The 16,975-nt window shown below is 42.9% G+C and overlaps 1 protein-coding gene across 7 annotated transcripts; it reads left to right on the top strand.

Annotated features, from left to right (window-relative positions):
* The first annotated feature begins 98 nt into the window (after positions 1 to 98).
* PYM1 (PYM homolog 1, exon junction complex associated factor) lies at positions 99 to 16,165 on the top strand. 7 transcript variants are annotated; one of them, XR_011977214.1, is made up of 5 exons: positions 838 to 961; positions 1,774 to 1,920; positions 11,185 to 11,278; positions 11,565 to 12,308; positions 14,719 to 15,394. XR_011977214.1 is itself a non-coding variant. In XM_072654990.1 (4 exons), exons 2-4 carry the CDS (start codon positions 1,878 to 1,880, stop codon positions 12,043 to 12,045), a joined length of 618 nt encoding a protein of 205 aa, XP_072511091.1. In that variant the 5' UTR covers positions 99 to 114; positions 1,774 to 1,877; the 3' UTR covers positions 12,046 to 12,520. The 7 variants fall into 7 exon arrangements, 5 of the variants coding, with proteins under 5 accessions (XP_072511091.1, XP_072511090.1, XP_072511088.1 ...); XR_011977215.1 differs by lacking the exon at positions 838 to 961 and adding an exon at positions 1,362 to 1,450 and having other exon boundaries at positions 14,719 to 16,165; XM_072654990.1 differs by lacking the exons at positions 838 to 961; positions 14,719 to 15,394 and adding an exon at positions 99 to 114 and having other exon boundaries at positions 11,565 to 12,520.
* Positions 16,166 to 16,975: the final 810 nt, after the last annotated feature.

Raw genomic sequence — 16,975 nt, 5'->3', positions numbered from 1 at the left:
CAGCATAGAAACACGTCATTCCTGACCTCACTCTACGCATATCCCATTCGGACAGCTCCCTTTCTAGGAGCCTCAGAATGGAAATTACAGGGGATTTCAGTGTGGCGAAGTAGGGTGAGTGGCTCTCATTCCCTCAGTGGAATTTAACGCTTTCTGACACCCTCAATGAATTACCTTAGCGCATGCCCCCCTTCTTCAGTCTTTCTCCCTCATCCCACCTAGCCTCCACGGCCCAAGGGCAATGTGTGAGAAATGGGTATAATCAGTAGGCTCACTGCACCACGTCCCAGGTGCACATTTCCTCTTATCGGCCACATCACAAAATGGAGCGAGAAAAAGAAACCACAGCGAACAAAGGGAGGAAAAAACAACAGCTTCATTTCTACCCCCACCCCCACTTCTCCCTTCCTCCTCTGGTGGGGGCGAGAGCCACACCCCAGCCTAGGCTAGGGTCGGCAAGTCGCCCAACGGGCTAAGACAAGTGAGTTTCACTTCCTGCCAGCCCCAAAGTTAGGGCAGGATGTCTGGGGGTGGAAAGAGGTACAAGAGGAGGGGCCCTTGGCACCAGGTTATGCAGGCCCCGAGGGGAGCTGCTGTAGGTCTCCAGTTTCCCTTTTGCAAAGAAACTGAACTGAAAGGGTGATCCTAGCCTGAGGAGACCATGCCAAAGAGTCACTGAGTTCTACCAGTTTTTCCAGGTTCCCCCGCAGCTTCAAGCACAAAGGCTACTACGGATGTGGGTGTGTGGAAGGGGAGGACAGAGTGAAAACATTAGGAGGGAGAGGATTGGGGGAAGGAACGTACACATGTTAATAGCTGCAAATCAAATGCAAAACAGTATTCCCGCTTACTCGGCAGTCATCTTAGCTGGGCAGCCGCAGCTGGGTGGAAGAAGAGCGCTGCAGATTTGTTAGGTGGGGACCTTCCATAGCCGGATTTTTGAGCCGCGGAATGTTCATAGGTGGCATATTTTACTATTACTCAGTTTGAAAAAAAGGACTCCCAAGCGATTTAGTTCTATCCTGACTGCCTTCCGTCTCCCTCTCCCCCGCGCAGGGAGGACTCGGGCACTAGCCTTAGTCAAAGCAGAAGGACGGGGCAGAAACAATTTCCGTGGTAAAGGGCTACAGAAATGTCAGCAATCTGCAGGCAGTGGGGGGTGGGCTGGGGCGGGGGAAAAGGAAAGGAGAAAAGCGAAAACCTGGTGAGAGAAAGCGGCAGCCCAGGGCCTCCCCAGCCTCAGCGGGGGCAAGTTGAAACGGAATTTAGCTAGGGGAACGAGGTCGAGGGCGGGAAGATTTGCAGTTAGTAAAAGGGGAGGGGAGAAGGCCAGAAATGGGGAGTGCTGGAAGGGCTGCAGGGTCAAGCCCAACCCCTCCGATCACGCCCCTCCCTTCTTCCCCCGATCGCTTTCTTCTCGCGCCCTGGGGGTAGAGCCGTAGACCGAGAGGTGGGAGTCTTTAGCAGAGGAAGAAACTGAGGCGGGGAGGGGAGGGATGGGGGCGGGGAGGAGAGGCTTAGGCCGGAAGGGAGCGTAGAGGAGGTCAGCGAGCCCAGCCCCTCCGGTGAGACTAGTCCAAGGTCACCGGGGAAAAGAGAAGAGGGGTCAGGATTTAAACCGAGACCTCCGGCCTCAGTCGAGCCGGGGAGTCTCGTGCAGGCGCCCGGCGCGGGGATCCCGGAGCCGGAGGCCAGCCGCGAGGCTCTCGGCGGCCCGGCCCCCTCCTCCGCAAGAGAAACGGCCTCAGGCCTCCCGTTTCATTCATTCCACAGACGCAGATCGAGCGCCGATTCTCTGCGGGGCGCGCACGCCGGCGGCCTGGGCCTGCAGCGTCTCCCTTTCTCCATTTCGTCTCTGCGGCGCCACCCGGCCAGGGATGTCGTCCAGCCGCCAGCCAGTTCCCGAGGACGAGCTGAAAGGTACCGTCCCCTCTTAATAACCCCCTCCGTTTCCTCGGCCCTCACTTAGCCCCGGGCATGAAGTCCAAGGGCGCTCTGTCTCTTTAAGATGAAAATGGCAGCTCGCGACCAGGCCTAGACTCCACTTCCGGTGGAGAAGGGGGCGGGTCCTGGGGGGAGGGTGTCACTCACGCCGGAAGTGGTTCTCGTTTCCAAGATGGCGACTCCCTATGTAACTGACGAGACCGGCGGTGAGTGCGGGCGGTGCAGAGTCTCTTCTCCCCGGGCCTCTGAGGGTGGGGGTAGAGGTGGAGGGCGGACTTGGAAGGGACCTGCGCCCCGCCCATCCCGGGGCCCCTCCCCTGTTCCCGCCCCCCCGGACCGCCTACCCCATTCATTCGCTCCTTTGGGGCTGCACCTGCGCCCCCTTCCGGTCCTGTGGCGCCGGGGTCCCTCTGCTTCCGGTCACCTAAACTCTAGGCTAGGGTCTCTGCTGGCCAGGGCTAGTCCCCGGGCCTCCCTTGAGCCCCGGAAGTCTCCACTTGACCGCCGGACCCCCTTTGGTCCGCCAGCCATCGGAGCTCTGTCCATGTCCCTTCCAATTCCTGCCTCCCCCCTTTAGCTTCACCCACCTTAGGTGTGAAGGATTGGGAAGGACCTCCAACTTGTGGCCTTTGCTCTCATTTCCCGACCATGAGCTTTCTCTTTGGAGACCTAATCGCCAACGTGGGCTGCTTTCACATCTCTGCCTTCCCCGGGAAACTGTCAGCCTGGGCAGGGAAGGGATCGGTCAAGTCAAGTCAATAAGCACTTCCTAAGTTCCCACTGTGTGCCAGGCACTGTGCTAAGACCAGAACACAAGTGTCTCTGCACTCAGCCTGGTAATCAGACTACTAACGTCACCCTTCCCCGGCTGTCTGTCTCACTAAACTGTAGAAAAGAATTGTATGAAGGCTTGCTGGGGGCTAGGCAGCAGCCTTGGGCTGGGATGAGGTCCTGGGAGAAGACAGAGATGGAGAAAAGTGAGGTCTCATCCTTAGATGTTACTGGTACTGGTAACCCATTCTGCCCAAGGACCAGAGGGAGGAAACTTCTAGCCTGTTTATCAAAAGAAATATACAGAAAATATGTATAGAGTACATGTGGTGTATATGTGTACCCATGTGGAGCAGACATTGCATAACTCATAAAATCATTCATACTGGATACACTATCAAGTCATGTTATGTAACCTTAACTGAGCTCATTGTTGTCATCTCCCTAAAGTAGCTATTCCAAACTTTCTCTGTCTTTTAAAACCTCCAACTCCAGACTCACCTCTTTCTCAACATGTAACCTCCATTACTCCTATTACTGAGACTATGAAAGTTATCATTCCTAAGTTTTCTTATTCCCTGTCCTTAGAACCCTACCTTTTTCTCCTTTGCTATAATCTCATGACATGATGAGGAGACAGTTCTCTCTGCTAAGGCTAACCCTTTCATTTGTGCCCGATCCCATTCCTTCTTGTCTCCTTTGGGAGCTTCCATATTAATGACTTTTTCTTTCATGGTCATCTTTAACCTCTCCCTATATGACTATTTCCTGATACTTAAATTATTCCCAGGTTTGCTTTAAAGAATTTGCCTTTCATTCTGCCATTCCTTCCAACTATCAAAGTATCATTACATAATTGGATTCCTCCACTTAACCATCCATTCACTCCTTAGCCCCTTTCAGTCTAGCCTCTGACCCCACCATTCCATTAAAACTGACCAGTGATTTTTTTAATTGTCACAATCAATGGTCTTTCTCAGTTCTCATCCTTCTTAACCTTTCTGCTGCATTCAACACTTGATTATCCATCCTGCTAGGTGCTCTTAAGTCCTTTAGATTCTTTGACACTGCTCTGTTTTGGTTCTCTACCTCTCTCCCATTACTCTTTTCTTTACTGATTCATTCTTCACTTACTCCCTAAGAACATCCCAGGTTCTCTTAAAACTGAACTCAACGTCTTCTCCCACCAAATTTGTCCTTCCTCCAGACTTTCTAATTTCTGAAGATGCCACCACCTTGGATTCTTAACCTTAGAACCCTTGAATTTTCTTGAAATCTTGCCTCTTTTCTGTCCCCAGCATCTGGACAGTTGCCCATTTCTGTTGGTTCTCACTCTCTACCAACTACTCTCTATCTCATTTTCATCCCTGCTGCTGCTCTAGTTCAGTGCTTCATCACCTTTCTCACATGAAGTCCTTTGTAATAATCTGACTGGTTTCTCTCCATCCTTCTGGTCTCTCTTCTTACCAACCCATCTTTCAGGCAGTTGTCAGAATGAATTTCTTAAGCCACAAGTTTGATTTTTGCCTCCTCTCTACTTATCCCTGTTGCCTTTGAGATTAAATACAAATTCCTCCTTCTGCCTTCCATTCAATGCCCTTCACTATCTGCTCCAATCTACCTTTTCAACCTTACTTTACCTTATTCCTCTTTATACCCTGTGAAGCTGGATTATGAGCAGTTTGCTGATTTTGATCTGCTGTTTTCTGTCTCCATGCATTGACACAAACCCTCCACCATTCCTGGAATGCACTGCTTCCTCATTTCTGCTTCTCAGAATCCTTTCTTCAAGACTGAGCTCAGGTGCCACCTCCTTTAAGAAGCCTTCTTGAATCCTACCTTTTCACCCCGCCCCACCCCCCACAGTGAGAAGTGTTATTTCTGTTCTCCTCTTAAAGCACTGTGTCTGGATCTCTTCTTTGCCCACATCACAACCTACCTTTTATTATAGTTAGCTGTATATTCCTACATAGACTATATGATCCCCCTTATTTTATACTACTTGAGTATCTGTGTATATATTGTATCCTCAGAGTCTAGCATAATTCTTTGTTTGTAACAGATGCTTAAAACACACATAGTATCGACTACATACAAATGAATTGTATATTAAGTGTGCTCATGTGAAGCATCCAAAATGTATTCTTAAGATGTGCCAAATGTGTTTCTTGTCTTGCTGCTCAGCAGGCCTTTTATTCTCCTCTTATTGTTTCCCTATTTCATTCTCTACAACAGCTTTTCCAAAACGTTCCTCTCTTAAGCTGACAAAACCGTATCCCCAGTTCCATCCTCCTGGCAGATGACTTGGGTTGCATCTACCCAAAAAAGACCCATAACCTTAGCTCCCTATTACCACACTTTAAAATTCTTTAGGGTGTCCCCTCGTCTCCTCCTGGTTCAGAGGAAGAGATGTTTCCCTTCCTTGCCAAGGTTAAAGCTTATTGATGATTATTTTGATACCATATGTCTCTTACGTCTCCTCTAAGAAATTGCTGTATCAAGCATCCTCCCTCTCTCTCTCTCTCTCTCTCTCTCTCTCTCTCTTCCTCCTCCTACCTCCCTTCTCTCTTTCTCCCTCTCTCCACTGTCTCATGCATCTTTGCCTGACTACTTAGTCACTAGACCACTACCTGCCCACCTACCTATAAATATCACCCAATTCTTAAAAACCCTTCCTTTGTCCTTTATGCCCCTTCAAGTTACTGTCCTCTCCTTTCACCATCAAAATTCTCAGAATAAATAATCTGTATTTGATGGTTCTACTCTCTCACCATCTGATTAATTCTTAAACTCTCACAAAAACGCTATTGAAACTGCTCTCTAAAAGTCATCAATAACCTTATTACTAAACCAACAACCTTTTCTCAGTCTTCATCTTCCTTGACGTCTTTAGCATCAGAGACTATTGCCCATCTCTTCTCCTTGTGCGTCTTTTTTTTTTTCCGATTGATACCTTTTCTTTTCTGTCACATTTTCTGGTGTGCTATCTCCCACTGTGAACCCTCGTAACAAAGAAAAATGGGTGTGTGTGTTCCTCCTTCGTTGTGGAAGAAAGCCATGCCGTCAGAGAAATGATGACGTGACTTGCACTTGACTTTGCTTTGAGTGAGGGAGGGCTGTGCAGGTCACCAGCCTCCCTTCTCCTCCAGAGGATGAGGCAATTGGGTCAAGCGACTTGTCCAAAGTCACACAGCTAGTGAGTGTCAAGTGTCTGAGGTGAGATTTGAACTCAGGTCCTCCTGACTCCTGCACTGGTGCTCTATCCACTGCACCACATAGCAGCCCCAACAAAGAAAAATACCCTAAGAAAGATTTACTGACAAGCATCTTCATCAGCTGACATTGTATATCACATTCTGCACCTGTAGCCCCCTCTCCCGTTTCTTTACCTAGAAACATTCCTTCTTATTGCCTTGTTCTTTCTTTTGTTTGCACACCACTGTACTCTCCTGCTTCACAGGATCTGGCCAACCACTTGTTGCACATATTGTTTGGCTTCCTTTTGTACATAGGACTAGATGTGTATCTGACCAGGCAGCCACAGATGTCCCTCCTGCTCTCAAATTCTGTAATCCTCTTCCTAGCCATTCCTTCTGTTACTTCAGTGGTTCCTCTTCCTGTTGTTTCTCAGGTGGAGCCTCTAATTCACTACAAGGCTTCAGTTCCTGATTCCCTCAGTTGTTGATGCTTCCCCCTAATGACTTTGAATTTATTTTATATTTATTTATCTGTTAACTTGTTGTTCCATACACACCCCCTCCCCCAGGGGAATGAGAAGCAGTCTGAGACTTTGGAAAGAACATTGAGTCAAAGGACTTGGATTCAAATCCTGCCCAATTTATTCCCCTTGCCCAGTGTCATTACCTAACCTTTGTGCCTCATTTTTATCGTCTCGAAAAATGAGGGAGTTTAACTAGATATCCTCTAAGGTCTCTTGCAGCTGTAGTTCTAGGATCCTGTGACCCCAAGATGGCAGCCTAAGTTGCTTGAAGGCAGGGACTGCCTTCATGTTTGTATATTCTCTGTGCCTAGCACAGTGCCTGGCCTACAACAGGTGCTCAGTGGATGCTTGTTGGGTTGACTTTAATGTTGTCCAAAGGTTTAGGTCGTCTCATTTGTCCTTGCGGTTTCTGATACCACCTCTTTGTAAATCTACATATCTATCCCTGAACTCACTCTCAAGCTCCAGAATAGTTGAACATATTTACCTAAATGTCTGCAGACATCACAAATTTGACATATCCAAATCTGAGGTAATCATCTTCCCAGTAGTCCTCAGAATCTCTGAGCGGGAAGGGGAAGGCTTTCTCAGAGGTCCAGTCTATATTTTAAACATGAATGTCCTCTGTACCATCCCCACAAATAATCCTGTCTAACCTCTATTTGAAGATCTCCCCTGAGGGAGATCCCACTCCTTCTGTATGTATTTATTAAAAGTTTGTTGATTCCTTTTATTTTTTACAACACTGTCATTTTCCTATACATGTCTACCTTACCCCATGCTAAACCTACTCTTCTATAACAAGGAAAGCAGTTAAAAACTGACCAATATAGCAACTGTATCTGACTTCACTGGTAACATTCTATACCCATGGTGCCCCCTTTCTCTCCTGAGAGGAGGGAAATATTTTTTATCCCTTCTCTGCTTCCAACATTAATCCACTGTCTCTTGAGACAGCTCTTTTACTTTTGGAGAGTTCTAATTGTTAAATCTTTTTTTCTCCCATAAACTAATACATTCCCTCTCCACTTCTTTGCAGTTTTCACCCATTTCTCCTAATCTCTCCTTTGGGAAGTCAAGCAGAATATATCTAAACGCACATGATGGTCCTTCAGATACTCGAAGATCTATATTCTGTCCTGTCTACTATTTTCCAATTACCCAAGTGCAAAATCTCCCTATCATCCTTGACTCCTCCCTCTCTTTTACTCCCCTCCTCCATATTTAATCAGTTTCAAAATCTCCATTCTACCTCTCCCAGAATCCATCACATTCACTTCCTTTCCATTCTCATTGCTGCCCTTGTGCCAAGTTCTCATTTATTCTCAGCTGCACTGTTGGGATAGCCTCCTAATTGTTCTCTATAACTTTAGTCTTTATTCCGTCCAATCTGCCCTGTATACATGTAGCTACAAAAGTGATGATTACTGTGGCCTGACCCCTAGGAGTGTGTGATTAGCCAAACCAGGAGTGGGGAGTTGGGTGTAATCTTAACTTCCTAGCAATCACTTGTGCTGAGGCTTCTCTTCAACGCTGTCATACCTACCTTTTTCCCTCAGCAAGCTCCCAATATACTCTTCCCCGCCTTTACCTCCAGGAATTGACCCTTCAGGGCAGTGATAGACTTAATCTGGACCCAACCACTCATAATAATAGCTGACCTGTTGCCATTGAAAAATTTTGCCTCTCATCCCAGGCTACTTGTCCCCTTCACCCTAAATCACCTAGTGGCTATGGAAGGTGCCCCTCAGATGGTGGACTCCAGGCTTTAGGGCAGTGACTGGTAAGAGTCCCACCTACCCTCTTATCGTTTGGGTGAGTCAGGCTGAGGGGCAAAGGAAGAGTAGGCAACAAATCTCAGATTACATTACATGATCTTTCCACCCCTCTTCACAACTTTCCTCTTCCTATTAAGGGTACTACCATCTTTCCAGTCACTTAGGTTCCAAACCTTGGTATCATCTCCCCACATAGCCAGTCATTTGCTACATCTTATTGTTTCTTTTTCCACAATCCCTCTGGTATCTCTTCCCTTCTCTGCAATCACTCAACCACTATCCTAGTTTAGGGGCTTTCATGACATCTTGGACTATTGAAATAAGTTCTGAATTTGTGTTTCTGCCTCATCCCTCCCTTCTCCAGCCTGTCTTCTACACAGCTCCTAAATGGCACCTCCCACCATATCTCTGCCCTACTCAATAAACTCCTTAGTTACTAGGAGCAACTATTATTTTAGCTTTATTTTATCCTTTTTAAATTACTGTGTTTTATGCAAATTTTATAATTTTTACAATTATTAGTACAAGAGTAGGTATATAATTTATAAGTAAGTAAACCTGTTGGGGGTACATGTTCAAACATTTTTATTGATGGAGTATCCAGTCAAGGTTTAGAGACCACTGGTATGCAACACTTTAGGTGGCAGAATGGATAGTGATAAAAGTGTTGAATTTGGAGTCAAGGCGACGAGCTCAACTCTTGCCTCATATCCTTACTAGCTGTTTAATCTTAGGTTAGGTGAGTTGCCTTGGTTTCCGTATCTATGAAATGGGGTGACAGTAGCACTTAACTCATAGGGTTATTGTGGGGCTCGAATGAGATAACATGTAAAGTGTTTTGCAGGCCATTTGGCCTTCCATAAATGTTAGCTATCATTAATAAACCACAGCTCTTATTATGTTACTCTTCTATTCAAAACCAGTGATTTGCCACTGCCTCTGAAGATCCTCCATGAGCTGGCCCTAGGACCTTTCCTAACTTATACATACCCTGTCATGTAGCTAAACCAGCCAAATAGGACTTCTCAACCTCTGAGGACACATCATGCTTTCCTACCTCTGTGCCTTTGCTCATGCTGTTTCCTTTGACTGGATACTCCTTCATCTCTACCTTTCAGAATTTCTTCAAATCCTAGCTTACATGATAGTTTTTCCCTGAAGACTTCCTTCCCTGACCGGTCCATTAGGGAGTGATTTTCTCCCTCCTCTGAACTCTCCCAGCATTTTTATACATCTCTTGAATACTTATCGCTGTCTATTTTATGTTATAGCTATTTGTGTTTGTGCCTTATACCTCCTACTAGATTGAATGCCACAAATTCCTCAAGGATACATATACATTATACATACATATCATGTCACTCATTTGCCCTGAATAACACATGTATAAGACACAGTAGTGCTTAGATAAAGAGGGTATATTTTGGAGTGACTTAATATATGTCTTGTCTCATTCAAGTAAATTATAAGCTTTTAAAAAAAAAGTTCGGTATGTTTTACTTTGTTCACAGTGTTTGCCCACCCAAATACATGTAGAGTGATGTGAGACATGAGAAATAATGTGCAAATATTTTTTAGACGAATGAGAGAAATTGATAGAATTTCATTTTTTCCTCTTAAAAAAGTTTTATTTCTCTTATTTAAAAAATGTAGTTATTATCCAATAAACCTGTTTCCCATTCTGGTAACAAAGAAATGGTTAGGCAAAATCAGCTAATTTAGCAGCTGACCCCTAAGCATGCAATATTCTGCATCCAGAGTTTACTCTCTTTCTCTATGGAGAGGAGAATAAACTGTGTTTGAGACCCTGAGCCTGTCAGTCTATAAGCATCTTATTTCTTAAGTGTCAGACATTGTACTAAATAAATCCTGAGGATGGAGAGAAAGATAAAAGACATTCCCAGCTCACAGTCATCTTGAACCAACACCAGTCATTGCATTCACTCTTGATTTCTGATGACTCTTAGAATCGTTTTCATTTAGATAATTGTAATCATTGTGTGTGTTCTATAGGTTCTTCCCTTGTTTTGCTTAAATCAATACAACTCTTTTCCATGGTTCTCTGGATTTTTCATATTTATTATTTTTATTGCATAATAATATTTTATTCCATCTGTTTATCACAGCTTGTTAATTTGTTCTCCATTTTGTTTCTAGGTTGTTGCTACTACAAAAAGTGTGGCTATGACTATTTTGTTATAGATAGGGCGTTTCTTTGTCAAATTCATTGACCTCATTAAGGTATATGCCCAGTAATGGAATCTCTAGGTCACAAACAATTTAGTATTAGAGTATGAAGAGTTTAGTAACTTTTTTTTTGTGTAATTCTAAACTTTTTCCGGGCAGTTTGACCAATTCCTAGCTCAGCCAACAGTATCTTAGTGTGTCTGTCTTCTTACACCCCTTTGATCTGTTGGGGAATGGCTTAGTCATATATATTTGTGTTAATTCCCTGTATATTTTGGGATATTAAAATTTTATCAGAGATATTTGATGCAAAGATTTTTTTCTCTACCCTACAACTTCTTTTTATTCTGTTTGCATTTTGTTTATTCCAAAGCTTTAAAATTTTACATAAAAAAATTGTCTTTTGTCATTCCTATCACTTCTATCCATTTTTTTATGATATGACATTTTGCATTTAAATTGCTCATCCTTTTGATCATTATCGTGGCACATGGTGCAAGGTACATGCGTAGCTTGAACCTGTCTTCCTCTAAACAACTTTGTAGTTTTCCAAGCAGTTCTTATCAAACTAGGAGTCTCTTTCCCAGTAGTAACTGATAGATAACCAGCATGTGTTTGGTACTGGTTAAAAAAACAGAAAAGTAGGTAAGTTGAATAGAGTAGAGGTTACCTAAAAGAAAATTAACACAGTTAAAATAAATAAATTCCAGGATTTAATTCTTTTTCTGGAACTTTTTGGAAACAGGAAAGATTGTCTTCATAACCTGATTTATCCTGTTCTAGGTAAATATATTGCTTCAACTCAACGACCAGACGGGACCTGGAGGAAGCAGCGGAAAGTGAAAGAAGGTTACGTGCCTCAGGAGGAAGTTCCTGTGTATGTGGTTGGTCTAGGGGGATAGAGGGTGGTGGTGGTGGTAATTTATCCCAGGAGAGGCAGATTGGTGTGTATATGTTTAGGGATTTTTCTTTTGGGTTCCCAAGAGATGTAGCCTAGACCTTGGAAAGGGTGTGAGAGCAAGAATAGTGTGAGGAGGCAGAAGGCTCTTACTGATCTTAACCTGTTAGAGTAAGAGTTCCTGTAATGCTTGGTTATAATTACCACCAGAGACTTGGTTAGAGTTTTATAGCTCAGACATGTTGACAGCTTTTTTTCCTCTCAGGTATGAAAACAAGTATGTAAAGTTCTTCAAGAGTAAACCAGAACTACCTCCTGGGCTGAGCCTTGAGGCTGGAGTGCCAACCCCACCCCGGCTAGACAGTGGGGAACCAGGCCTTTCTAAGAGTGCCAAACGCAACCTGAAACGCAAGGAGAAGAGGCGGCAGCAACAGGGGAAGGGGGCAGTAGAGACCTTGAGCCGGACTCTGGATAAAGTGTCATTGAAGGAACCAGCACAGCTGCCAAGTGTACCCCCTGCTCCCCGAGCTACCCCTCCAACAAACCCTGACAAACCTGACACACTTTCCACCACTGAGAAAGCCAAGAAGATAAAGAATCTGAAGAAGAAACTTCGCCAGATAGTGGAACTGCAGCAGCGGATCCAGAACGGGGAGATCAGTCATCCCAGCAGAGAGCAATTAGAAAAACTGGCAAGGAGGGGGACCTTAGAAGAAGAGTTGGAGGACTTGGAGTTAGGTTTGTGAGGCTCCTCATGGAATGGGAATGTGGACTGTAGGACAAATCATGACATTCCCTCAGAGGGGCCTGGGGACTGTGGCAGCAGCAGCAGCAACAACAGCCAGGAGGGAAGCACCCTGCTCTCTGCCCTACTATTCTTGTCCCGCTATCTCTGACCCAGGCTTTCCTTCCAGAGCCTCACCTCTCCATTAATCCTCACTTTGAGCCCTTACTTTTCGGACTCTACCCTTCCCTTTCCCTGTGTCCGGAATCTCAGTGACTGTCCCAGGTATCATTCTTCCTGGCTTGGGGTTTTTCTTTTTTATTTGGGTGGGTGGGTAGGAAGGGTCAGGGTCTCAGGAAGGGCTGAATTTAGGGTGGGGATGGGTGACTACAAACTCTTGGGTTCTTGGTTCCTGTTTAGTGTTTTGGGGTTTTTCCATTCTACCCCATTTCTTTTTCCTTTTTTTAAAGAATAAGATAATAAATCCCAAGTAGAGACGTCTGACTGTGACTCTTTTCTTTTGCGATAACCAGAAGGTTATTAGGGATGCCTTGTTTCCCACACTCAGGCTTGATAGAGCCCATCTCTCCCCTCTACTTGTTTTCTTGGCAGATAACCAATTTTCCATCAGCATTGGTCTGTGAAGACTGAGCATATAAGAATCAAACTTAATTTTATATCAATGTAATTTTAGATTTAGAAAGGATTATAGAAGTCGTCTAGCCCTAATACTATATGAATCATGAATCCCCTCTGTAAGTGTCCCCTGTTGTTAAGTGGAAAGATACCAGAAGATGTTTCTCCTCTTCCTTATTATATTGAGTGGGTGATTCTTCCTGGCTCAGTGTCCAATCCTCTTTGACAGCTCCCAGTCTTGAGAACCAGTAACGGATTGCTTCATCCTCCCAAATTGCCAATTCTTCAGCCCTGTGCCAGAGGACACTTAAATCCTTATGGAACTAGGGTTTGCATGCTGGCTTCGTGGACAGTGCCCCAGTTCATTATTTCAAGGGGTTCTCCAGTCACTTCTGTTACCTAAGTATATGTTATTTTTAAAATGAATACAGGGTAATTTTTGGAGGAAAGGCACTAGCAGCTGGGTGGGATCAGGAAAGTCTTCACATCCTGGATCTTGACCTGAGCTCAAGTGAGAAGGGTTTACAAGGCTATGCAAAGTGCCCAGAGATAAGAGACAGAATACTATATGGAGAACAGCAAGAAGAACAGTTTGGCTGGACTGAAGAATGTATGGAAGGGAGGCTGGAGCCACAAATGTGAAGTCCTTTAATTGCCCAGCAGAGGAGGTTTGTATTCCATCCTAGAGGTATCCATTAGGAGCTTACTGAGCAGGGGAGCCCCAGATAGTCAAGAGATCAGCTAAGGGATGGATAAGATCCAGTGGTCTTAGTATTTTGCAGGAGAAATTGGCCCCCAAATGAAGAAAAACTTTTGAGAATAAAATTCTGAAGACACAAAGGGTAATAATTCTTATTAGGAGAAAAATGGGAATTGGCTAAAAGGACCAATGAGGGAACTCAATCTATTGAGATTTTTTAAAAAATGTGTGGCCCCAACATAGAAGTGGTCAGGGGGCATCAATGAACAGTTCCTCAAGAATTTCAGATTGTTAACAACTATATCAAAGATTGTTCTAAATCACTAATAAGAGTGAATCCAAACATCTCTGAGATTTTATATCACATGCACCAAATGGCAAAGATGACAGAAGATAGAACTAGTCAATGTTAAAGGGGCCATGGATTGAATACATGCTAGTACACAGGGTAGAGCTGTGCATAGTTCTAATTATTATTTCCAGAAGGAAAGCAATTAAGAATTATGCTATGATAAAAGTGACAGTCATTTTTTTGACCCATGGATCTCACTGCTACACATACACCCCAAGGGAGATCAAAAACTGAAAGCTCCTATGTTAATATTAAAATTGATTATTAAATTAATATTAATTACAGTATTTTTGTGGTAGCGAAGAACTAGAGACAATGAAGGAGCTATGGAATGAGGAATGGCTAAATGAATTTTCCATGAACGTACTGGTATGTTACTGTGTCATGAGAAAAGACCAATATAAGGAATTCAGAGAAGTGTAGGAAGGCTCGTGACCTGGTACAGAGTGAAGGAAGTAGGACCAGAAAAACAGTATAAACAATAAGACAAATGGCTGCTAAGAAGAGCTATGAAAATGTATCTTCTCTCCTTTGTAGACATGGGGGATAGGGGGTGGGGATTACTGGTTTGGAATGTTACATATGCTGTCAGATCAGATGGTTGGCTGATTTTGCTGATTTTCTTTTCTTTCCTCTTTTTTTTTTCCATTAAAAATTCTTTGTAATAAGGGATGACCCAGAAGGGGCAGAAGAGGGATACAGGGGAAAATCTAGTTAATGTGAAAATGATATGTCAATAGAAAAAAAATTTTTTTAAACAGAAAAGGTGGAAGGATCAGTAAAAATAGCGTAGTTCTTCAAGAAGAGTTTTAAGAATTGAAGACATGGACAAGTTAGCTTGATGAATACTAAAAAACAAGGGCTTTTTAAAAATTACTGTTGGAGGCAAAATAATGGTTAAAGAATATAAAGGACTTCTATACAGAGGGAATTGGATAGTGGTAATAGTTGATGATGAGAAGGCTGATGTACTCAACTTTTATTCTGCTTCTTATTTCTCTTCCAAGGAAAATGATTTTGAGATTGGAAAGGACAGGACAAAATTGATTAAGCAGGGAATGGAGACTCAAGATAAATGAGACAGCATCTCTCTGCCCTCCAGGCCTAGATGAACTCTATCCAAGGACACTGAAAGAAGGGGAAGATGTGATTGCTGAGCCACTATTGATCACTGACATATTAGGAAGAACAGGAGAGGTGCTGCAGTACTGAAGAAGAGCAAATATCCTGACTTTCAAAAAAAAGAAGAGGGTGGATTCTACAAACTGTAATCCATCAAGCTTGACTTCTGTTCCTAGTAAAATTCTATCTTAACATTCATTTTTAAAAATTTTGAGTTCTAAATTCTCTCCCTCTAGCTCCTCCTCCACCCATTGAAAAGGCAAGCAATATGATATTAATTATACATGTGAAGTTATGCATATTAGCCATGTTGCCAAAAAGCAAAAATAAGTGAAAAAAGTGTGCTTTGATCTATACTCAGAGTTCATCATTTCTCTTCCTGGAGGTGAATAGCATTTTTTATCCTGAGTCCTTTGAAATTGTATTGGATCATTGTATTGATTAGAGAAGCTAACCTTTACAGTTGATTGTTGTTACAATATTGTTACTCTGTATGATGTTCTCCTGGTTCTACTTGCTTCAGTTTGTATCATTTCATATAAGTCTTCCTAGGTTTTTCTAAAACTGACCTGCTTGTCATTACTTACAGCACAGTAATATTCCATCACATACTATGACTTGTTTAGCCATTCCCAATTGATAGGCATCTCCTCAATTTCCAATTCTTAGTCACCACAAAAAATTTTTTGTATAAATAGATTCTTTCCCTTTTTCTCTGATCTCTTTAGAATAGTGGTAGTGGTATTGCTGGGTCAAAGGGGTGGCACAGTTTTATAGTCCTTTGGGCATAGTTCCAAATTGTTCTCCAGAATGGTTGGACCAGTTCACAACTCTACCAACCAATAATGCATCAGTATACCTATTTTTCCACATCCCCACGAGCATTTTCCATTTTCTTTTCTGTCATGTTAGCCACTTTTTTTTGAGATGGTACCTCAGAGTTGTTTTAATTTGCATTTTTCTAATCAAATGATTTAGAGCATTTTTTCATATGACTATAGATAACTTTGATTTCTTCTTCTATAAACTGCCTACTCATATTTTTCAACCATTTATCAATTGGAGAATGGCTCTTATTTTTATAAATTTGATTCAACTCCCAATATATTTGAGAAATGAGGCCTTTATCAGAGAAACTTGCTAAAAAATTTCCCTCCAATTTCCTATTTTGCTTCTAATATTGGCAGCACTGGTTTTGTGTATGCAAAAGCTTTTTTATTTCATGTAATCAAAATTATCTATTTTACTTCCTGTAATCTATCTCTATTTTTTGCTCATAAACTCTTCCCTTATCCATAGATATGATGAGTAAATTTTTCCATGCTCCCCTAATTTGCTTCTGATATATCACCTGTATCCATTTTGACTTTATCTTGGTATGTAGTGTAAGATGTTAGTCTAGTCCTAGTTTCTGCCAAATTGCTTTCCAGTTTTCCCAGCAATTTTTGTCAGATAGTGAATTCTTGCCCTAAAAGCTTTAATCTTTAGGTTTATCAAACTCTAGCTTACCATGTTCATTTACTACAGTGTATTGTGTACTTAATCTATTCCATTGACTCACCATTCTAGTTCTTAGCCAGTACCAGAACGTTTTTATTACCACCTCACAAAATTCTAGATGATTTCTTGAAAGAACTAGCTTCTGGATCATTTAAAAAGGGAAACAGTGATTACTAAAAACCAACATAGCTTCAGCAAAGAAGAGGCCTTCTTAAATTAAACTAATTTCTCTTTTTGGCAAAGTTACTAGACTGGAAATTAGATCATGGAAATGTTGTATACAAAATATACTTCATTTTGAGCAGAATGATGAGATTCAGTCTAGATGATAGATAGTACCTGTTAGATGGAATTGGAACTGGTTGAATAACAGGACATAAGGAAGAGTCATCACTGGTTCAAGGTCATGTTGGAGGGAGATTACCAGGGTTGTGTCCTAAGAATTTGCCCTGTGTTTGTGACTTAGGGGCAGCATTATACAAAAGAAGGAGGGACAGATTTGGAGTTAAGAGGACCTGGGTTTGAATGCTAGCTTTGCCACTTACTGGCAATTTACCTTGGGCAAATCAGCTTAACTTCTCTTGGGCCCCACAATCTCGTCTATCAGATGAGGGGATTGGAATAGATGATTTCAAAGGAACC

This window comes from Notamacropus eugenii, chromosome 3 (assembly GCF_028372415.1).
Source record: "Notamacropus eugenii isolate mMacEug1 chromosome 3, mMacEug1.pri_v2, whole genome shotgun sequence".
In the NCBI taxonomy this organism is placed as follows: domain Eukaryota; kingdom Metazoa; phylum Chordata; class Mammalia; order Diprotodontia; family Macropodidae; genus Notamacropus; species Notamacropus eugenii.
The sequence above is the reverse complement of the archived record's forward strand: the minus strand, read 5'-3'. Positions and strand labels throughout refer to the sequence as shown.

Excerpts from the sequence above, each read along its gene's own strand:
- PYM1 (XM_072654987.1), top strand. Across the intron at positions 1,921-11,184 it reads TCCCGAGGACGAGCTGAAAG|GTAAATATATTGCTTCAACT; the intron begins GTACCGTCCCCT and ends ATCCTGTTCTAG. Across the intron at positions 11,279-11,564 it reads CCTCAGGAGGAAGTTCCTGT|GTATGAAAACAAGTATGTAA; the intron begins GTATGTGGTTGG and ends TTTTCCTCTCAG.